This window comes from Haemorhous mexicanus, chromosome 15 (assembly GCF_027477595.1).
Source record: "Haemorhous mexicanus isolate bHaeMex1 chromosome 15, bHaeMex1.pri, whole genome shotgun sequence".
NCBI lineage: Eukaryota > Metazoa > Chordata > Aves > Passeriformes > Fringillidae > Haemorhous > Haemorhous mexicanus.
Genome location: NC_082355.1, coordinates 6,627,004 through 6,649,469, shown reverse-complemented (window position 1 = coordinate 6,649,469; position 22,466 = coordinate 6,627,004). Strand labels below are relative to the sequence as shown.

The following is a 22,466-nucleotide window of genomic DNA, read 5'->3' as shown; positions in this document are numbered from 1 at the left end:
GTGTCTATTTCCCTACAATTTCCTTTCTTGTTTTCCTTTTGTTTGTTTATCTGCTTGCTCTATTTGATTGAAATTGCTTCCTCCACTCTTGTTCAATCGGAAGCTCTCCCAGGGTACGCTGCCTAAACCAAACCCAGCAGACCTCTGCCACATCTCATCCCCGCGGGCTGGACATGAAACTTGCCCCCATGGGCTGGACACAAAACCTGACAGGGTTGTCTTAATGCACCATATCCCTTCTAACGTGGGCAGTGAGGCAGACCTGGGCGGCTCGAGTGGGTGATTAACTCTGGACCGGAGCGTGTCTGCACATGCCGACACAGTCCCCAGTAGCCTGCAAGGGCAGGGCAGGAGTGGAGCAGCTAATTTCCCCCCTTTCTGAGGAATGAAGGGAATTTTGTGTGTGTGCATACAGGCTGGGGGCAGCCAGCCAGTAACTTGGATGTGGCCCTTGAGCTTATCTTGAAGTCAGGGAGGAAAAGCTGAAACGATGTGATACTAGCACCCTGAAATGACACCTGGCTTCTGCAGATGGGCAGGAGGCTGGGGACAGCCTCAGGTTTGACTGGCTTTAGAAATCCGACACAAAGGGTGTGTGCACACTGGGGGAAGGATGAAAAGGCTCTGTGGAGGAGCCTGATACCCCATTACACCAAACACATAGCCTGGGCCGTACCCTTTGGACACTCCATCGTGCTCATCCCGTCAAACAGTGGAAATGTGAGGTACTGGTGCGAGCATCGCCGAGCACGAGATCATCACAGGCACCCCGGGCGCGGGGATCTGAGCCCTCCCGCCGGGGGATTACCGCCCGCCTCACGGTCACCCCGGGGCCGCAGGGGGCGCGGAGCGGGGGCTGCGCTGGGAAGGCACGTGGGGCGGGGGCAGCCCCGAGCCCCGCGCTGCCCCCGGCGCTGCGGTCAGCGCCGTCCCGGGCCAGCCCCGGCTCCGGCCGAGCCACGGAGCCCCGCGCGGCCCCCGGGGCGGTGCTGGCGGGGGGCGGCGGGGGCGGTGCCTGCCCGGGCGGCGGGCGGGACGCGCCGAGCGGGGCCGGGCCGGCGGAGCGGGCGGCGGCGGCGGCCTGGCGGAGCGGAGAGGAGCGGAGCGGAACGGGCCCGGCGGCGGCAGGTACGGCCCGAGCGGGGCGGCGGCGCAGACAAAAGGCGGGCGGGGGAGCGGGCGGGCGGCAGCGCGGGCCGGGGCCGCCGGGCCTCGCACCGCCCCGGCCGGGCTGCGCCGGGCACCGGGCCCGGCGGTTCCTCCCGTCCCCCGCGAACGGCGGCACACTCCGCCCGTCCCCGCGGCGGAACGGCCCGGTGCCCTCGGGAGGAGTCGGCCCGGGTGGAGCGGGGGTCCGGCGGGGAGCCCCCCGCCCCGCGGCCCCGCCAGGCCGAGGGGGTCTCGCCGCTCGGGGCTCGAAGGAGGCGGCGAGGCCGCGCGGTGCCCGGGGCTGCCGTGGCTCCGCCGCTCCGGTCACCGCCGCGGAGCAGTCGAGGCCAAGCTGCAGCACGGTGCCAGGCGCGGGGTGCGTGGCCTGGGGTGTCCCCGCTCCGAGGAGTGGGAGTGGAGGTGGCTAAAACCGTGCAGGACCGGAGGGCCAGAGCAGCGCGGCCAGGACACCTGGAGGTGCACACCTTGTGCATGGCACGGCTTGCCCAGCCTGGCTGGCATTCCTGTGGAGCACCTCACAACCCCCTCTTGAAGAGGTCCTAGCATTTTCTCCCCCGCTGGTGAGCTCCTGGGCCTCTTGTGCATAGCCATGGGTATTATCTCCTCAAGTCTTTTGGGTTTGCCTCTACCACCGCACCAGGCTGTCCCTTGCAGATGGGGGCAGCCCCTGATGCCCGGCAGCACAGAAGCCACACCAGCTTGGGTGACCTTTGGCATCACCTGGAAGACTTTGCTTCCTATCGAGACTGGCGCTCCCTCACAGCACTGCAGTCATATCCCAGCACCGGGACTCTTCCATCTCACGATCCCAGTCAGCTGCTGCTACAGCACACCATGGGGATGGTTGTCTTCCCGCTAACGGTGCTGGTGCTTGCAGGGCTGGGAAACCGGTGCCTTGCAGTGCCCCTTTGTCACCGGCAGCCTTGGAACAGCAGCTCTTCCTGCAGCAAAACAGCACCTTTGTTACTCACATCTCGACAGTAGTTTTTACTGGGCTGGGCTGATGAGGATGGGGAGATGAGCAGCCCTGTGCCTGCTCCCCTCAGCTGCACATGGGGACCACAGCTGAGGAAGCTGTCCTTTTCCAAATAAAACAAGTAGGACAAATTCAGTAGGAAATAAGTTCCTCTCTTCTGAGTGAACTTGCCTTGGGTGGAGAAGAAGGAAATTAAACAATAGAAAAAACATGCGGGGCTTGATATGGCAGGAGAATAAACCCCAATGCTGGTGGCCTGTGGCAAAATAGCTGAGCATCTTCCCTTTGCCTGTGTCAGTGTTCATTTTGGGCAAGGACAGTGAAGGCGAAGCTCATGTTTCCCAGTGCCCCTCCATGGCTGGGGCATCTCTGTGTGGGTATGGGGAAGCCAGGACCTCCCTGTGCCATCCATTACGGTCACCTCACCCAGCCCCAGTACATGCCATGACATCCCATCAGCTGCAGCCCCCCAGATTTGCCCCTTCCAACCTAGAGCTGCTGGCACGGGACACAAATGCTGGTGGGGAAGCTCACACACACAAAGCCCTTTCCACTTCCTGTGCCTTTGGGAAGCTGGTGGGTCTGATATTATTTGTTTGGATGGGGTTGGAAAATCCATGCTACCAACATACAGGCAAACAGACTTTTCCTGACAGGTTGGTTTGGGTTTCCCCCCACCTCCCCCCCCTTCCTGTGTGTCTCTGTCAGTACTGTAGAACAGGACATATTTAATGTGCTGTTGGTGGTAATTTAAACTGAAGGAAGAAGACACCTCGTAAGTCAAAACCCAGGCTGGAATGAAGAGGGAATGATTAATATTTTCTTCAGTAGCGTGTCATGGTGAAGTATGGCACAGTTGAATGTGTGTCTCTGCTGCAGAGTGTCACCATCAGCACCTGGTTTTATAAGCAGCTTTGATTTTGGGATATCTCTGGATGCTAGGCTGAGGATGGAGGGCTGTGGTCCCACCAAGTTTCCCATCTTGGCCGGTTTCTGACTGCATGCTGGAGATGGACCTGCTCTCTTGGCTCCTTGTACTCTGGGGCAGAGTCATGGAGGGTTTCGCTTAAAAGGGTTTTTTTCTGCCTTCTAGATGTACGTTAATGAGCTGTGGTTTTATTTTTGGCTGTTGAGGTAGAGAAAATAGAGAGCCCTTCAGAGAACAGGGGCTGCCAGTCTGTCTCACTTATGTTTCCAACCCTTCCTACTTCAGGACAGCCCTTTGTGTTTTTGGCTGAGGTGGTGGCATTGCTTTGTGCCATTGTCACATGTATTTTGGTGGTATTGGAACTTGACACAGGGGCAGGAGGACTTGGGTGGAGGGAAAATGGGATGCTGCTTTCTTGGAGATCATCCTGCAAGCCTTGGGGGCTGTGCCCAGTCTGCAGGTGCCAGTGGGAGGTGGTGCCTGTCCCCAGGTGTGGAGGAGCAGGACAGCCCTCGTGCCGGACTCCTAGAAGGGCTGGGTGAGTCACACCCTGTGGACATGGAGAGATGGTGGCCTGTAGCTTATGATTCATGTTGTTTTCCTGCAAAAGCCACTGACTGTAATGGCAGAGCTTGCAGAAGACTGATCAATATCAAGCTGTAAATCCTGTGTGTGACTGCGGCTGGCGGCAGGGGACTGCCACTGGGAGCACCTCGGTTCCCATGTCCTCCCCAAAACCAGCAGGACCTTGCTGCAGCCTCCAGAAACAGGACACTACCTTCTGCACTACCTTCAGGTGGCACAAGCCTTCCTAAAGCGGTTTAGGAAGGTCAAGAGATCCCTAAATGGGAGGTATCCCAAGAGGAACTGCCGTGGTATTTATGGCATGTCCTGAGTTCAGCCCTGCTACTGGTCTGGTCAAAGCTGAGGAATTGGAGATTGTCTTGGAGAGATCAAGACTCTCTTCTAGGACCTCTGCCCTGTTGTCCTGCTTCTGCCAGGGAACCCAAAATATCTTGGAATTTACATTCACTCATGTAAAGCAGGGAGGAAGTGTCTCCTGTCTCTGAGCTTGGGCATGTTGGGGGTTGGATGTAGTGAGGGATGTCCAGCTCAGCTCCCTCTGCCACACGGGGAGATGTGTGTCTCACCCCAAAGCTCTGGGTATGTTTAAGAAGGATGGCAGTCCCTAGGATGTTGCTGCTCCTCAGGATAGCCTTCTGCTCTCCTGGCTCTGCTTCCCATGTCTTGGCAAAATCCAGATACCTTCTTGCTATTTGTCAGCACCCCACCAAATATTCCCCTTCCTTCCAACACTGTCTGCATCTTCACAGCCCTGTACAGCCCTGCAGCCCCAGGGCTTGGAGCTCTTAAAGAAAGGGGATGCATTAAAAAGTGTAAACTTTTTAATTAGTTCTGATGTTCTGAAGTATGGCTGTGAATGCTGTCAATGCCTGGACATGTGGCTCAGGCCGTTTTCAGTCTCCTCCATCGGCCTTGATCCATCCCTTGCTGTGCTGGTGCACTGCTGGTCTCATGGATTTGCGTCAGAGAGTGGGACTGAGGCCAGGAGGGAAGGAGTTGGTGCGGGTGGGGCATGGCAGGTTGGTTCCTCAAGCATTTGCTTGCCTTGGAGCACCTGCGGAGGAGAAGGAGAGGACAGGGCTGATGCTGGAGCAGGTAAACCAAAGCGACATACTTATCCTGGACATGCCACTAGGTTCCTGCAGCCTCAGCCTGGATCTGGAAATAGGGGAGGCAAGAGGCAGCTCAGATGCCAGCAGCTGTGCTTGTTGGGGGCAAGTGTGGCCTTTGGCAGTGCTGTTCTAAGGGGTGAGAACAAAACAAATCTTGCAAGTGTCCCCTGTGCTCTGCGCCTGTTCCTGCTCCCTGTGTTTTCCCTGGGCTGCTGAGCCTTGCAGCCTCTGGTACATTTGAAGGGTGACAAAGTTTATATGTAGAGGTAATGTCTTTTATTAGCCTAACTAATACCTTTAGGAAAAAACAGATGTGCTCTTGGGCCTGAGAAATGCCTGCGTGGCCAAAATGTGTCGCTTTTTCCAACTGTGTCCATTGGTCTAATAAAAGATCTGACCTCCATCCTGTCCTGGCCATGACCTTGGAGCATGCTGGCCCTGGAAGTTCCTGCCTGTGTGTCAGTGTGTGCTGCCCAGCCCTTCCCAAAGGACCTGCCACCGCGGGAGCCATGGTGGGAACACATCCACGGCACGGCAGGGGCTGCTCTGACTTCTCATTCAATACTGGCTGCCAGCACCTGGCCCTGAGGCTGCTTTGGGCTCCTGGCAGACTGCAGCGAAGTGGAGGTCAGAGGCAGCTCAGCAAAGCACTGGGGCATCAGGCAGGATGGATGTGGTGTGACAGGAGCATCCAGGGGAGCCCCTGGGAGGAGGGAGCAGCTCCATCCTTGCAGGGATTTCTCTGGAATGTGGGCACTGGCAGGAGGGTGGGTTGCTCTGTGTGAGCTGGTCCATGCTGTGGTTTTATGGATTCTGCTTTGCAAAATGCTGGTTTGAGGCTGGGTTAGCACTCGCAGGGCAGCCTGTGCTCCCCTGAACAGCTGGCAGGATGGCTCTGCTCTCCTACCAACTTGGGAAGCTGTCAAGAAAAGGAAGCAGCTGGCCCATCCCATGGGGCTGGCAGTGCTGCTGTGGCTGAGCACAGGGAATCGCTGCTGCCTCAAGGCTCTCTGAGATCCAGTGTCACCCTCACACTCATGGCAGGACCAGCATCTCTGCAGGGAAAGTCTGCCCAAGCCAAGTGTCAGAGGCAGCAAAAGGTGGCATCGAGGGACTTTCAGACCATGTTTTTTTGGGTAGGAGTCCTCGTGTGACCTGCTTGTGAGAGGGCAGGCTGCCACTCCAGTGAAATATAAAAATGCATGTGAGATTATTTTCCCCTCATCCTTTTCCTTTTTAAAATACTTGGAATTCAGACCCTCATTATCCAGAAAGGCTCTTGGGTGCTTGGAAAGCCACAGGAACTGACACACAGCACATTTCAAAGCAGGAAAACCCAATTCATTGAGTGGATTTTTTCCCCCCTGCAAACCCACTTAAAATTCATGGGTAGTTTTGTCGGTAAGAACCTGTTTCAATTAACAGACAAAAGAAACTCCCCTCGTTAAGCGCCTCTTTCAATTAAGGTTGAGAGAATTCCCCAAGCTCTGCTCCGAGGCTGTTCCCAAGGATTCAAGGACAAAAAACACCCCTGAGGAGGAGTCACCTGTGAAGGGCTTCAGCTTTTTTGGGGGGCCTGCAGTGGCACAACCCAAACCATAACCTGGCTGTGGGGTGTTGGAGTGTTTTGTTGGGATGGTGTTGGGGATCATCAGTGCTGAGGGATCAGCTGCCCAACCCCAGTGTCCCTGGAGCATAGGAAAACTAATGACTGCTGCTAATTGCTGGCCTAGTTTGTGGAGGAGACTGATTTCATGTGGGTATTGGGAAATGGCAAGGTGCTCATCCAGATCAGGATGCTGAGGACAAGGAGAGTGGGAGCCACTGCTGCCCGAGGATCAGAAATGAGAGGACCTCTGCAGAGCATTCCTCTGTACAGCCTCACTGATGGGGCTGGGGAACAAAGTGGGAGGTGGGGATTAGCAGAGACAGGACCTTGGGATGTGGGTTTGTAATGTGGGGTTTGCTAGAACTAGTCTTAGAAACCCTCCAGTTGGGCTTACCAGCTGCTCTGCCATGAAAAGTTTTAATCATGGGTTTCCAGAAACCTAACCCAGTTTTTAGGGATTTATATTTTTAAAAAAATTTATTCAGGTTTTTTCTCCCCTAAAAATTCAGCATATACATGCCACACACACTGAACCTTGCTTTTTTATCCCTCTGCAGGCAATGAGCTGTTCTCATTATTGTTTTTTTGAAGAAAACCTGAGAAAAATATGACTTTTATCTTTTGCAGTGAAACTGAAGTGCTAACAGGGCTTTGTAGATGAAAAAATTCCTCTTCCAGAGCTGGACACGTTGACTAAAAATAAATTTTTTTTAACTGAAAATTCGTAACCACTTTCACTAGTCTCATTGCTCATATTGGTTTCTTTCCCCCAGGAACAGGAAGGTGGTGGGCAGGCAAAGCCAGAGATTTATTTCCAGAATGGAGTGGAGTGGCAAGGGGAAGCTTGGTTTAGCAATCCAGGTGGATGCTCCAACTGCTCATTTCTGACCAGGCTCTATAAATCAGATCTTAACAAAAAGGAGCTGAGAAAAAGGGAGGATTTTCCTGCTGAAGTCTTCCTGGGGTGGAAATTCTCCAGTCCTTATAAATCATGACTGAATTTTCCTGATACTCCCTTGTGTCTGGTCATATCCAGCCTGTGCACGAAGGGGAGAAGCTGAGCCATGTGGGTTTGCAGTGGAAGCAGCACCAGTGGCTGCCTGTCACTGCCTGTCTCAGGGGCAGCTGCTGGGGCTGCCCTTGTCCATTTTTAACTTGGCATCTCTTGGGCACTGGTGGAAGGCTGGTGTCCTCAGGAAAGGAGCGCTGTGATTGTCCCTCTCCCAAAGCAGGGTGTTTTTCTCCCTGGTAGGTTGTAACTGTTTGCAAAGCACTTAAGCAGCCTGTGTAATTACTACTAAGATGCTCCTTATCTGGCATTACAAAACCTCTGGCAAGTGGGTGACTGGGACAAGCTCCTTTTGGCTCCTCTGTGTCCTTCTCTCTGTTTTCCCCTCTCTGTGTGCTCCACATCTCTCTCCCCTGCCCAGACACCCAGGCTTTGCAGCTTGGCAGGAGGCAAATGGATGTCCCTACAGCTGTCCAAGTCTCCTGGGCCCGTCCTGAAGGCTCATCCAGGCTGTCAGGACATGGGGATCATCAGGAAAAACTCCTGGTTTTGCAGTGGCTGAAGTTTTTATGCTGGGTTTCTCTTCCTGGGCTGCTGTGGCTTCATGTCCTGTGGCCCAGGGACTGTGCCCCAGCTCCAGGAGCATCCTGGTGGGATCATCATCACACAACCACACACCATAATAAAGATCATCTCCTGATTGTGCCTTCTCTTGGTCAATGGGTCCAGCCATGGCTGGGGAGGGAGATGATGGGGACAGGGACAGACAGTGGTCCTTCACACCCTGAGTGAGCTCTTTTCCCTTGGCAATGTTTCCAGCTGCCTGCAGATATTTCCAGTCATAGCTGGGATCACTGTCATTTAGAACCGATAAAGGCAGCAGTGCAGATGTGGGTGTTTAAAGGCCATTTTTTCATGCCAGTTACTTTTTCATTTTCAAAGCAACCTCCCCTGTCTTGAGCTTGCAGTTGTCTCCTGAATAATGTGATGGCATTAATCTCCTCTCTAAGGACATGCTTAGCTCAGTGGTTTTAAATCTGTAGCCTTCTAAATATTACCCGTGAGTGAAGGGGATTCCCTCTAGAGGGACTTAAACCTATTAATAATAATTTGGCTGCCTTTTGTGCATCTTTTACAGGTAGTGCTGATTCCCAGGGCTGCAGGGCACCACTTGGTGATCTCTGGGGATGCTGGTGAGGGTGCCTGAGGTGTGGGAGAGACAGAAGGTGGGATTGGGCGAGTACGATCCCTCTGCTGGGGGCCTGAGCCCCAGCCTGGCCAAATTTAGACCTTCTAGTAGCCTTTTGCTTTCAAGTGGGTGGTGCAGCAGATGTGTAGGTGGGGCTGATCCATCCACATTCCCTGCAGTGGTCAGAGAGGGGAAGTGTTGGAGCGAGCAGGAGTGATTGCAAATCGCTGAGCTGTGCAATGCAATTTAGCATCCTGCCTCTATATCCTCCTCCATCCATGCTTAACCCCCAGGGCTGGCTTACATGGAGAAGTGGAGCTGGCATGGTGGTGAGGAGGTGATTAATCAGCAGTGGTGGGTCTCTCCCTGCTGTGATGAGGAGAAGCAGGGCTGCTCACCCAAAGGGTGCCAGCAGGAGAGAAGCAGGGTGACCCATCTGGCTGTGATGTTTAGGATGTGGCTTCGTTTCTGTGGGTTTGAATGTTGGAGGTATGGGTGCTTCTAGAATTGGGGACCGAGGTTCTTGCACAAAATCTTGAAGTATTTTCTGCATGACAGTGGATGCCTGATCTTCCCCTTCTGCCCTTTCCGAAGTGGTACGAGGGAAATGTGTAAGCAATTTCTTGCTCTGTCACACCCGAGGTTTTGAGCTCACCTCTTGTTTGTGAGCCATGGGCTTGGGACAATTGATTTATCCAACAGATGGGACTTGTGAACTGCCTGATCTTCACTGCTTGCACTGCAACCAGACCTATTCCACCTCCCAATAAATCAAACCCTTCTGTGGTTGTCTTCTGGGATCACTGACCCTTCCCTGTCCTCCAGATCTGTTTGCACTTCCTTGCTTATATTCAATCCTTCCATTGCATTCCTGCAAAATCACACTGGTATTTAAAGGAAGAGTGCTGTAAGTCACTAATGGAGATGGTTTCATTCCCTCTCATCCCATCTGGTGCCTCCCTGACTTTCTGGGGTGCAGTGGTTCCCAGAAAGTATTTGTGGAAAATAACTCTGAGGAAGGGGAAACCACCATCCCCAAACTGCACCAGGGGGTGTGTTTTGAAAAGCTTTTCAAACATTTTTCCTTTCTTCCTTCAGCTCTCTTAGATTTGAAAAGTAAAGGGCTTCCCTGTCCCCTGGTTGCACTCCCTGTCTGTCCTGCGGTCGGATCCGGCTCCGCAGGGCTCTCCGGGCTCCCAGCCACGCCGGAAAGCTGCTTGGATGCTGATTGTGTTTGTCAGGGCAGCCGGATCAAGAGCACAGTGGCTAAGCCTCCTCACTGAGCCTCCTCTCCAGTGGAGTCTGTGCCAGGGCATTGCTCAGAGACCCACGAGAAAAGAGCATTTTCCAGGGCTCTTTCTCCCGGGGTCCTTGATGTGCAGCTGTGGCTGAGCACCTGCCCAGTGACGGGAGCCTGCCAGCACCGATTTTGGGGGCCTGAGGTCTGTGTGTGAGACTCAGGCTGACATTTCCAGCTGGTGCCTTTTAAATAACCACTGTGGTTTTAAAAGGCACCTTAGCAGCATCTAAAAATCAGGTTAAAAGGAAGTTTGACCCCAGCTGTCACCTTGCCAGGTCTTGTGGTTTTTTAAATTGTACCATCTTGTTTCCGTTTTTGTTTTAGAAAAGCTGTTGGTCTCAAGGACTTGTTTTGTGCTTTTGGGTATGAACCTGCTTCCTTCTCTGGCAATGAGCTATCCCACCACTGCTGGGGTTGTGCAGGGGTTTGCTGGGCGGGATGCAGCCATCACCCACTTGCACGGGAAAGCCCTGGGCTGGAGCATCCCCACCCTGCAGCATCGCCCCAGGGCCCTTGGCATGCTCCCCATGGAGGGTTTGCTCTGGCAGTGAACTGGCAGAGCAGGATTCCTGCCTGCTTCCTGCCACACTGGCAGGTCCTTGGGGCGGGATGCTGCCCATCCCAGCCCCAGCTCTCACCTGGCTGCTCCGGGGGTCCAGTGCTGACCCCCTGCCTGGACAGGCTTTGACGTGGCAGCCTGGGGAGACTCAGCTGGAGTCTGGCCGGAGATGCTGTCTCCAAAGCCTGATCATTAAGTACCAGTAATTAAAAGCTCTTAGGAGAGAATGCACTAATGAAGCACCCTTGGAAATGGCAGGTGATGTAGATGCAGAGCCCTCTTCCCTGTTTCATGGAGGGTGGAGCAAGGATGGACACACAGTCCTGTCCATCAGCTGCTGGCTCCTGTGCTTGGCATCAAACCCACTGCTGCCATTTGCCTGCCCGTTGCTGTGGGAATGCAGCTGCCAGCACCCACTGCTCCTGGCAGATGAAAGGAATGGAGAGGGAGTGGGATGGCACAGCCAGGGTGCTGGATAATGCATTCCCAGCTCTCTGCATCCCTTGGCAGGGAGATGCAGGGAAGCCTCTCTCTGCACAAACACATCCCAGAAATCAACAGACCTGGAGAAGTGCCCTGTCCCAAAACCCCAGCAGGGCTTTTGTCTCAGGTATGCTGGAGAGGCAGAAGGACTGAGGGAACAGATAGGACACACCTCAGGGGGCTAAGGAGAGAAGGTGCAGTCTCTCTTGGTCGTGCCTGGAGACCATCCATATGCGCAAAGATTAATTCGAAATCAGTAAACCCAGGTGTTCCACCGTGCCCAGCACAGCCAACAAGGGGAGATTGCTGGTGTGTCCTGGAGATAGTGAAGGAAGAGACAGTGATGGAGGCTGGAAGGAAACTGGCTGCCAGCAGCACCTACAGGGGCCTGGCTGAAGCAGTGCCATGTTGGCAGGGTTGGGAAGCACTGCCTGAAGCAGGAGTTGCTACTGGGAAGGGCAGGGATGACAGGATTACCCTGCCAAGCCCCAGCCTGTAATCCGCAGTGCCGCTCAGCCAGCCATGTTTAATCCTGTTAGGAGCCCGGCTGGTGTCAGCAGGGATGGTGCTCAGCCGTGGTGCTGGCAGGGCACAGGGAGCTCTCCCAGGGAGGAGCAGGGACTCCTGCCCTTGTCCCCAACACTGGTAGTAAGTCTGGGGACAATGCAGTGAGTCACTTCTTTTCCTTAAACACATTGGCCTCATCAGTCTGTCCCCTAGTTGGCTTCACCTTCTGGCAAGCAGTGCTTATTGTTTTCTTTTTTCAAATCAGCCTTTCACAGGGAAGACAGAAATATTCCCAAGGTCCCTTTGGCTCCACGTGGACACTCCTGCATTCCCATCTCAGTGACCTTGGCTTGCGGCTCCTGGTTCAGCCTTGAGCTAGCAGGCTCCCCATGTCCCTCCCTGCCAGCCGAGCTGGGCCGTGGGGGCTCAGACCACCGCCCATTCTCCCCAGCAGAGTGCAGCTCCTGCTGGGCATAGGGAGGAATGGGGATGCTTCTACAGCTGCTTGAGGTACCAGAGATTCACTGGGGTCTGGGGCTCCCCTCCATAGCACCTGGTGATGCACTTGCACTCCAGGTGCACCCACACCCGAGATCCCTGGCACAGCTGCACGCCGCACTCCTGCTGCATCCCTGGTGCCACAGCATTCTTGTGGCAAGCCCTGGCACGCCAGCCAGCTCGTGAGGACTCTGCTGGGGCTGTCAGGCAGGCAGAAACAACAGCAGCAGGTTGGCACTGTCCCTGCCCTCTCATCCCACCCCTCTCTCTCAGGGTGCCGTGTGAAGCTGGGGAAGCAGGGATCCGCCATGCCCGCATTCCCAGCACGATCCGCGCCGAGGCCGCCCGCCACCCCCTTGCCCTGCTGAGGCCATGGAGCTGCTGCTGCTGCTGCTGCTGCTGCCATCACCACAAGAATTCTGGCTCAGCAAGGGGACTCTTGGTGCCTCTGCCATGGTGACATGAAGCAGACAGCGAGGGACGCCGGACTGCTGGAGGGGAGAGAGCCTGCACAGGCAGCCTGCTAGTTTTTTAATTTATTCGTAGTATTCCATTTGATTTTACCTGATTTTTTGTTGGTTGGTTGCTTGCTTCTTCCCCTCCCCGGGGCTCGTGAGGGGAGGGGGCGGGCAGGGGAGAGGGACCCCACCTCACTCAGCGGATGCAAGGATGACTGTGCTGGCCAGGGCCCGGCGGGGTATCTGGCAGCTTTCTCCGCAGGTGGTGTTGCTCCTGCTCTTTGCCTTCTGCCTGCTCAGTGTTTTCGTCTCTGCTTATTATTTATATGGGTGGAAAAGGGGCTTGGAGCCCTCTGGGGATGTGGCAGGGCCAGACTGCGACGAGCCCAAGGTCGCCCCTTCCCACTTGCTGCCACTGAAGACCCTCAAGGTGGCCGACTCCTCCCGCACGGACCCCTTGGTGCTGGTCTTTGTGGAAAGCCTCTACTCCCAGCTGGGCCAGGAGATTGTGGCCATTTTGGAGTCGAGTCGCTTCAAATACAGGACAGAGATTGCCCCGGGGAAGGGGGACATGCCCACGCTGACCGACAAGGACCGGGGACGCTTTGCGCTCATCATCTACGAGAACATCCTCAAGTACGTCAACCTGGACGCCTGGAACCGGGAGCTGCTGGACAAGTACTGCGTGGAGTATGGCGTGGGCATCATCGGCTTTTTCAAGGTAAGGGCAAACCAAGATCCATGGCCAGGCCAGATGTGAGCCCTGTGTCCTGCTGCCCCACAGGGACTTTGCCCTCCCCATGATTTCTACAAGCAGTGTGAGTTGGTGTGAGGCACAGGCTTCTAGCAGAGAAGCTCTCCCTTTGGAAGGGCTGTGTGACCTTTGGAGATTTTAGGGGAAAAACACACTTCTGGGATCAATCCAGTTGCTTTTAGCACTTGTTTTCCAGCAGTGACCCTTGCTGGAGTTTGCCAAAAGCATGAACAGATATTTTGCTCAGCAGCCCTTCTCCTGCCCAGGGCCCCTAGCCTTGGGGCACTTTGCACGTAGGACATGAGCAGGACTGAGTGTGTGAGGGGGATGAGGGCACCCTGTGCTCCAGAGAGGAAGGAGAGAACCCAGAACCTGGATCTCAAGGGGTGATGAGCCTCTGCCTCTGTTGCTGTGGCTGTTGATGTTCCTTGTGAGCCCCTGCCTTGTCCCCAGTGTCCCATCTCCTGTAGCTCCCATTTTCCCCATGCAGGCCAACGAGAACAGCCTTCTGAGTGCCCAGCTGAAGGGCTTCCCACTCTTCCTCCACTCCAACCTGGCACTGAAGGACTGCAGCATCAACCCCAAGTCGCCCTTGCTCTACATCACGCGCCCCAATGAGGTGGAGAAGGGTGTGCTCCCCGGGGAGGACTGGACTGTCTTCCAGTCCAACCACTCCACCTATGAGCCTGTCCTCCTGGCCAAGACCAAGTCAGCTGAGTCCATCCCTCACATGAGCGTGGATGCTGCCCTGCACACCACCGTGATGCAGGACCTGGGCCTCCACGATGGCATTCAGAGGGTGCTTTTTGGCAACAACCTCAACTTCTGGCTGCACAAGTTGGTCTTTGTGGACTCTGTCTCCTTCCTGACGGGCAAGAGGTTGTCTCTGCCCCTTGACCGCTACATCCTGGTGGACATTGATGACATCTTTGTGGGCAAGGAGGGCACACGCATGAAGGTGGAAGATGTCAAGGTGTGTCTGTGCTCTTCTGGCTGGGTGGGCTGGGCTGGACACTTGTGCTTGCTCAGGGATGCTCCAGAGATGAACTTTCCTGCTCCCCTGTCCCTCTGAGAGCCCCTCTGCAAAGTGCTCAGGGACACTGATGTTTGCCCTGATGTGGCAGCTGTCCCTGAGGCCACACGCTGAGGACACTTTGCTTTCTCTCCCCTTCTCCCAGGCACTGTTTGACACACAGAATGAGCTGCGCACCCACATCCCAAACTTCACCTTCAACCTGGGATACTCAGGAAAATTCTTCCACACAGGTGAGGAGGGCAAGGGCGCTGCTTCTCCTGGGTGCTGTACAGCTGGTGCTGGGGCACACCAGTTGGTGCTCAGAGAGGGTGCTGACAGGGCTGTAGGACAGTCCTCAGGTGTCCCACCCACCCTGTTCTTCCATCACCTGGCCACCAAGAGGGTCTGGCTCTCCCCCTGCCCCAGTTGCTCACACAGCTCTCTGTGCTCGGTGGTGACTGCAAGTGTCATGCCACAGGTACTGATGCTGAGGACGAAGGTGATGACCTCCTGCTGTCCTACGTGAAGGAGTTCTGGTGGTTCCCCCACATGTGGAGCCACATGCAGCCTCACCTCTTCCACAACCAGTCGGTTCTTGCCGAGCAGATGACCTTAAACAAGAAATTTGCTGTAGTGAGTAAGATGCTTCCAGTGGGGTTGCCTTTGTTGAGGGGAGGATGGTAGAAGAGGAGCAAAGAGGATTCCCAGGGAATGCCCCCTTCTTGCTGGAGCAGAGGGACCTGGTGACATTAAGTCATGTCCCCCATGTTGCAGCTGTGTGGGTAAATCCATTTATATTCTAGTAACTAGAACTAAAGGATTTATCTGCAGCAGCCAACTTGTTGCTGTGGCAGTGAGCTGCCCCAGTGGCTGTTCAAGGGGAGACTCTGCCCTGCAGCCGTGCTCACCTGGCCTGGAACCGTGGGGATGCGGAGGTGCAGCCCGGGGGGATGCTCAGGCGGGAGGTACAGCCCGGGGGGATGCTCAGCCTGGCGCAGTGTGAATCTGTGCTGGGTGATGATGTGGGATCCTGGAGCCGTGGCCGTGCTGGAAGCTCTGGCTGATGGAAACTCCCTCTACAGGCTGAACTGTCAGGGACATGTTTGGTTGTAAAGGCAGGCTCTGACCTTCAGCTTGCTCTTGGGCTGTCCTTTGTGTGGCACTGACACAGTTCATGCTGTGATTGACTGACAGCTGTCTTGAATCCAAGCTGGTAAAGCCAGACCTGTTAATAATTGGATCCTATGGCCAAAGGGAGGGATCTTCGACCTAACTTGAGTTTATTATCTGATAATTACAAGTGCTTAATTAGAGAGAGACCAGACCTTTCCTACTTAGGATGGGCAATGTTCCAGCTCAGAATTTCCAGGCTGTTTTGTATCTACTTATACAAACCAATCTGCAGACCTATATAGCTGTATCTCCTCATTCTTCACACAACAGCCTGGCTGTGGCTGATCTGTGGGTGACAGCAGAAGACAAGGATGAGGATGGTCTGAATGAAGCAGAGGAGTGGGTGTACACCCAGCATGGCTGCTTCTTGGTTCCCTTTTGTGGAGACAGCCAGGCTTAGGAGAGGATGCAGAGGCACATCCGTGTCCTGGTTGCTCTGCAGAGGAGCAGCTAGGCAGTTTGTAGCTGGGAATGGAGAGGGATTAGTTTGTGATTTTGGGGTCTCCACAGTCACCCATTCCACACTCTCTTCTCTGCAGGAGCATGGCATCCCCACTGACATGGGGTACGCTGTGGCCCCCCACCACTCTGGCGTGTACCCTGTGCACATGCAGCTGTATGAGGCCTGGAAGCAGGTTTGGTCCATCAGGGTGACGAGCACGGAGGAATATCCACACCTGAAACCCGCCCGCTACCGCCGTGGCTTCATCCACAACGGCATCATGGTGGGTGCTGGCCTTTGTCTCTGGAGCTTCTCTTCTCCTGCCTCCCCCACCAAAACCAGAACCTTGGGATGTGCAGCTCCAGTTTGAGGGGGTTGTTAGCCGTTCCTCATCCTGCATGGGTGAAGCTTGTGTGAGGACAGTTTTTGGCGTTTCCATCTGTCCACATCCTTCCCTTCTGTGTATGGATTCAAGTCAAGGGTGGTGAGGGGCAGTGGAACTGGTCCTGGCCTCTGAGGGATTGAGGTAAGGTTCCCCTTTTTGTTGGGAAGGGAAGGAGACCCAGCTCTCAAAACCAGGAGGAGGCCATGTGGCCATTTCATTGCCCTGGCTCTTCCACCTGTTCCATCCATATCTTTTTTCCTGCCCAGGTACTCCCCCGGCAAACCTGTGGCCTGTTCACACACACCATTTTCTACAATGAGTACCCTGGTGGCTCCAGTGAACTGGACAAAATCATCAACGGGGGTGAACTGTTCCTGACTGTCCTCCTGAACCCTGTAAGTACTGCCCAGGGAGAGACAGACAGGCGTCTTACAGAGCTGTCCTGGCCCTGCTGCGGGAGATGTCCCCAATGTCCTCAGCCAGGGTGGGGCCATTTGTGGGATGGCTGCTGGGTGAGGCTCCTCTAACCCCTGCTCTGTCCTCTTGGCTTCAGATAAGCATCTTCATGACCCATCTGTCCAACTATGGCAACGACCGCCTGGGCTTGTACACCTTCAAGCACCTGGTCCGCTTCCTCAACTCCTGGACCAACTTGAAGCTGCAGACATTGCCCCCCATGCAGCTGGCACAGAAATACTTCCAGATCTTTTCCGAGGAAAAGGACCCACTGTGGCAGGTACCCCCGTGCTTATAGTAGGGGGGGTGACTCTTTTTATTGTGCTGGGAGAGGGTAGTGGGGTACATCTGGCCCTGCTTTGGGCCTCAGGTAGCTTCCAACCTGGATTTCTTTCTGGTTCCCTGGGTAAGCTGTGGCTTTTCACTTCTCACTGGTTCTGCAGGCAGTGCCAGAAGGGGGTTTGTCCTGTAGACCTGGAGATAACCCTGGTCTTTGTCCTGCCTGCTGAGCAGGGTGGCCTCCCCTGTGTCTGCTGAGGCTGGAGAGGCTGAGCAGTGGTGGGGTCCCGTCCAGGCTGCTCTGTCTCTGATCCTCCACACTGTGTTTCAGGATCCCTGTGAAGACAAACGACACAAGGACATTTGGTCCAAAGAAAAGACCTGTGACCGATTCCCAAAGCTTCTCATCATCGGGCCTCAAAAAACAGGTGCTTCCCTTCACCTTCAGTTCTGTGAGCATGCTGGGGAACTTGACAGAACCCACAAAGAGCCTCTGTCAGCCCTCCTGCCCTGAAGCAGCGCTTGGAGGGAGGTTTGGCCTGTGTCAGCTCCCTCTTTCTGTCTGTCCAAAGGAACAACTGCCCTTTATCTCTTCCTGGGGATGCACCCGGACCTGAGCAGCAACTACCCCAGCTCAGAGACCTTTGAGGAGATACAGTTCTTCAATGGACACAACTATCACAAGGGCATCGACTGGTGGGTTTCTGCATTGTGGGGACTGTGCTGGGAGTGCCCATAACTTTGGGAAAGCGAGCAGTGATGCTGTCAGGTTTCCCTTCTGAGTGTCTGAGATGACACCTGTGAGGGCGGTGCTGGAGCCATCTTGTGGTGCCTGTCTGCCAGCCTCACACTGTGCCTCCCCTAGGTACATGGAATTCTTCCCCATCCCCTCCAACACCACCTCTGACTTCTACTTTGAGAAAAGTGCCAACTACTTTGACTCTGAAGTGGCTCCCCGGCGAGCTGCAGCCCTGCTGTCCAAGGCCAAAATCATCACCATCCTCATCAACCCTGCAGATCGAGCCTACTCCTGGTATCAGGTCAGCCTCTACCTCTCCCCTGGGTTGGGCAGTCCTATGGGATGGTGGGCTTGGTTTGGGATGTGGGGTGACTGTGGCTGATCGTGATGCGTGAGGACACATTGTGGTGGCCTGGGAGCCGCTGCACCTCGTGGGCAGCCCAGGATTTGGTTACCCTGGGGACAAACCTGCCTTGCTCCTGCCTGACAGCACCAGCGAGCTCACGATGACCTGGTTGCCCTGAAGTACACGTTCCACGAAGTGATCACGGCGGGGCCCGAGGCCGCCCCGAAGCTGCGGGCACTGCAGAGCCGCTGCCTGGTGCCGGGCTGGTACGCCACCCACATCGAGCGCTGGTTCAACAGCTACCACGCCAACCAGGTAGGGATGGCAGCACCCAGTCCTGCAGGGACAGCCCTTACCCAGGCAAGGATCTGGGGGAAAGAGATCTTGGATCCAAGATGCGCTGTTTAATTGTTCCCATGGGAGCTGACTTTTTTACACTCTACAGACTAAGGGGAGAGGAGTAAAAGTACTTGGAGAAGGGGCAGAGGGGAGGTGCTGTGCAAGAAGGGAGCCTGGTGATGGATAACACACAAAGATGTCCTTGTGTGGGTTGTCACAGCAGGGTTGAAAGGGAGTGGGGGCAGAGGGCTGCGGGTGGCTCTGCAGGGTCACCCAACACTCACCCTCACTCTTGGCCACAGACCTTTGGGGCTGCCCTGTCTGGTGTCACCGTGGCATTGAACAGGACAAAAATAGCAGGTGAAGCTGCCCATAGTTCAGGCTGTCTGCAGGGAAAATGGGAGCTGGATGCCAGCCCTACTGTGACCCATGCAGTGCAGCAGTGCTAGAGAGTATGGGATCAATCCCTGAATGATTTTTCCACTGTTGATTAACCTTATAAAGTCTTACTAGTTACCAGCTGCTAGTGTAATTGCTGTGTTGCAATCCCAGCTGCCTGTGGGTTGGGTAGCCCTGAGCAGAAGCTCTGATGTTGTCCTGGGTGGGTCCTGGCCCTGGCTTTAGTTGCATTTCATTTTCCAGCATCCACTGTAAGGGAGCAACAGGGCACATTGGTATTTAGCAGGTGTCCTTGTGCAGGCTGGTGGCAGATTTGGCTCCAAGATGACCAAAGATGTGGTAAAGGTGTCCTCTTGCTTCAGGAGGGCAAGGGTGGGAGCCTCAGGAGGGGAGGGTGACACCTCAGCCCTCTGCCTTGCTCCCTGCAGATCCTGGTGCTGGATGGCAAGCTGCTCCGAACAGAACCCGCCAAAGTGATGGAGACGGTCCAGAAATTCCTCGGTGTGACCAACTTCATCGATTACCACAAGACCCTGGCGTGAGTCCCTCCCCCAGCTTCTCCTTCCTCCTGCCATTGCTCCTGTGCACTGTATTGCCCTGGGGACACCCAGCACTGTCCCAGAGCAGCCCCCAGCCCTGGGCCTCTCCACAGAGCTGCTGTTGAGTTTGATGAGGCTGAGCTTTCACCTGAGACTTATGCAGACACTGTAGTGAGGTCACTCCGGGCAGCCCAAGAGCAGCTCTGGGCTCCTGGAGCAGATTTCAGCATTTGTGACACAGATGGTGGTATTGAGCCCTGGCACTCCTCATAAATGCTTGAGAGCAGCTGCTGGCTGTGTGGCACCTCTGCAGGTGTCACCATGCTCTGAGCCTTCCATTAAACCCCACCGTGGGAAGCCTCCAGAGCTCCTAAAGAAATAATAATTTTCCTCTGCCGTGGCTTGTCTATGTATGTGTCCACCCAGTTGCTGTGGGGCACTTGAGGGCATCCAGGGACAAAAGTGCCACAGAAAATGATGATTAAACCCAGGTAGACTCTGTGCTCCCTCTACAGGGCAATGAATGAGCCTTGGTGGACTGCTTATTGCACAGCTGCAGGGGGAAATCTGTTGTACCAGGGGGTTGATGACAGAATGTTTGCTGGGTTGTGGATTCCAGAGGTGGATAACTGCCCTGTGCAGGGCTGGACAGCAGTGGGACCTGCTGGACAGGATGTCCATGGAAACTGTGAAGGGGATAAGAGGGCTGAGACAGAGCTCTCACTTTGCAGGTTTGATCCAAAGAAAGGATTCTGGTGTCAGCTTCTGGATGGAGGGAAAACGAAATGCTTGGGAAAGAGCAAAGGGAGGAAGTACCCCGAGATGGATTCAGATGTGAGTATGCAGAAGGCCTCCTGGGCTGGTCCTGAGCAGGGCTTTGCTGGGCTGGTGAGCTCCAGGCTGGTCCCCTGACGCTCCTCTTTGCTCTCCCATTGCAGTCGCGCTCCTTCCTGCGGGACTATTACAGGGACCATAACATAGAGCTCTCCAAGCTCCTGTACAAAATGGGGCAGACTTTGCCCACCTGGCTGCGGGAGGAGCTGCAGAGCACCAGGTAGCTGCTGCTGCCACCCCCCAGCAATACCTGAGCTGGGCTGACCCTGTGCCAGCAGGACCTTCTCAGCAATACCTGGCCATGGAGGGGACCCCAGGAGCACACGGCATCACTGGAGGCTTGGAGGGGATCCCCAGGAGCGTATGGCTGCACCAGAGGCTTGGAGAGGACCCCCAGGAGCACAGGGCTCCACTGGAGGCTGTTTGAGCAGTGGTCCATCTCTGCAATCCCTGTGCTCCCACCTCTCTGCCTGCCCCACACCTGTATCTCTTTCATTTTATTTTTCCTTTTTAATTCCTTGTCCCTTCCCGCCTTGCTCTGGCATAGGGAAGTGGCACAAATTCCTCCTTTCTCTGTTCAAAATGGGTTCTAGCTGCCTTGGGCCTGAGCGCAGCACCAGAGCTGTCCCTCACTTCCTGGTCCGAGGGTGGAGGAGCTGTTCTGGGTGCACTGGTGGTGACTTTGCTGAGCTGGAGCAGAGGGATGGAGCTGGTGGAGACCCAAAGCACAGAGGAAACCACTCCTGCCCTCAGCCTCATGGCAGGAAACAGGAGAGTTTGCTGGATTCCCCCAGCACCTACTTGGAAAAGCTAAGAACAAGGTGGATTTTGCTTTCAAAGACTGGGGCACAATTTCTTTTGTCATCTCTGTCATCATATTCCAGCTCCTCAACCTCTGGCTCCTCTTCCATGGGCAGTGTGGTGGGAACGTGGCCTAGGAGGAGAAAGGGCTGGCATGCTGGTCTGGGCATACTGGTCTCAGTATGCTCATGACCCCCAAGCCCTTCCTGCACTCTTGTACACATGTGGTGTTTCCTGTGGTAAAGCCAAGTGGTGCCCAGCACACCCTGGCATGGAGGAGAGCTCGGGGACAGAGCAGACATTGGGATAATGGCAATCAGAAGAATGCTGAGAGAACTTCAAACCTCTTGAATATTAAAAATGAAAGTATTTTAATAATACTGGGTTTTACGGGTGTGGGGGGGAGTGTTCATTTGGTTCCCATTTTGCAGGGAGGTGTTTTTCTTCAGTGCCAGGATTTGTACCTAAACCCTGAGGGTTTTACGTGGTGTCTTCGGTCATTAGACATGACACGGACAAAGATCAGTGGGGAAACAGGAGGGTTTCCCAGTGGGAGACACATCTTTGTACCAGTGGGGCTGTACAGAGCTGCAGCCTCTCCCACGCCCTGGGATTGCTGGCAGAGGAGACTGAGCCATCACGGGTTTGCTGGGATAAGGGCCCACAGTTCCCCTTGGATGGAGCTGCCCCGCAGGATGTGGGATGGCAGCAGTTCCATGGGAGGGGAGGCAATGCCCAGTGCTGCCCGAGTGGGGCCAGGGCAGTGGGTGGATGTTTCACTGCTCTGCTGGCAGCAGCATTCCCACCTGGATGTTTCACAGGAGCCACTTTAGCCACACGTGGGGCCATGGGGGCTGTGCTGGGGAGGGCTCCCAAGCACTGGTGTAAGGTCCTCTTGAACCAACTGCTAATAAATGGGGGGGCTCTGGTTTTATTTGCCGTTATTGCCTTTGTCTCTCCTCGCTGGCATGATCCAGTCCTGCCCCTGGGGATCCTGGCTGCCTTTGGGCCCATCTTTGGGGGTTTTGGGAAGGGGGTTTGTGGGAGCAGCTCTCCATGCACGAGGTGGCAGCAGCTCTCTAGTCCCGGATCCATGTACGCTGCACAGCGCCCACAGCCTCTTCCTCCCGGGACAGCATCCAGCACCGACTGCTTTAGCACTGGGGAGGGATTTGGGGGCCGGGGGGGTCCCTGTTTGCCTTCTGCCCCCTACCCCATGGTCCATTCCCTGCCTGCCCGAGCCTGCTCACCCGTCTGCTGCCTCCCCGCTGCCTTCCGCTGCCCGGCCCCTGCGGAGCGCTGCAGGAAACGAAGACGGAGCCTAATTAATCCCAGACGGGTTTGTTTGAACCTGTCCGAGTGACAAACGATGTGTGGTGCCGAAGGAGCCGTCGGATGGAGGAGAGGGGGCTACAGGGGGAGATCTGGGGGGAACAATGGAGCTGCTTGCCCAGAAGAGGAGGCTGCTCATTCCTGGCCGTGCCAGAACACATCCTGGCCTTGCACCCACCACGATTCCCTTCCTTGTGTCCCCAAGCTCAGGAAGAAGCAGTGTCAGGGGCTGGCCTCCAGCCCCAGATGG

General features: G+C 55.2%; 1 protein-coding gene across 1 annotated transcript; it reads left to right on the top strand.

The window, feature by feature from the left end:
- Nucleotides 1–1,027: 1,027 nt before the first annotated feature.
- Nucleotides 1,028–21,818, top strand: NDST1 (N-deacetylase and N-sulfotransferase 1). Its single transcript, XM_059859835.1, has 15 exons — nucleotides 1,028–1,128; nucleotides 12,199–13,104; nucleotides 13,628–14,110; nucleotides 14,316–14,403; nucleotides 14,631–14,785; nucleotides 15,865–16,050; nucleotides 16,419–16,547; nucleotides 16,706–16,888; nucleotides 17,219–17,315; nucleotides 17,460–17,583; nucleotides 17,753–17,927; nucleotides 18,117–18,287; nucleotides 19,139–19,248; nucleotides 19,981–20,083; nucleotides 20,188–21,818. The coding sequence occupies exons 2-15, from the start codon at nucleotides 12,595–12,597 to the stop codon at nucleotides 20,305–20,307; spliced, it is 2,634 nt and encodes an 877-aa protein (XP_059715818.1). The 5' UTR covers nucleotides 1,028–1,128; nucleotides 12,199–12,594; the 3' UTR covers nucleotides 20,308–21,818.
- Nucleotides 21,819–22,466: the final 648 nt, after the last annotated feature.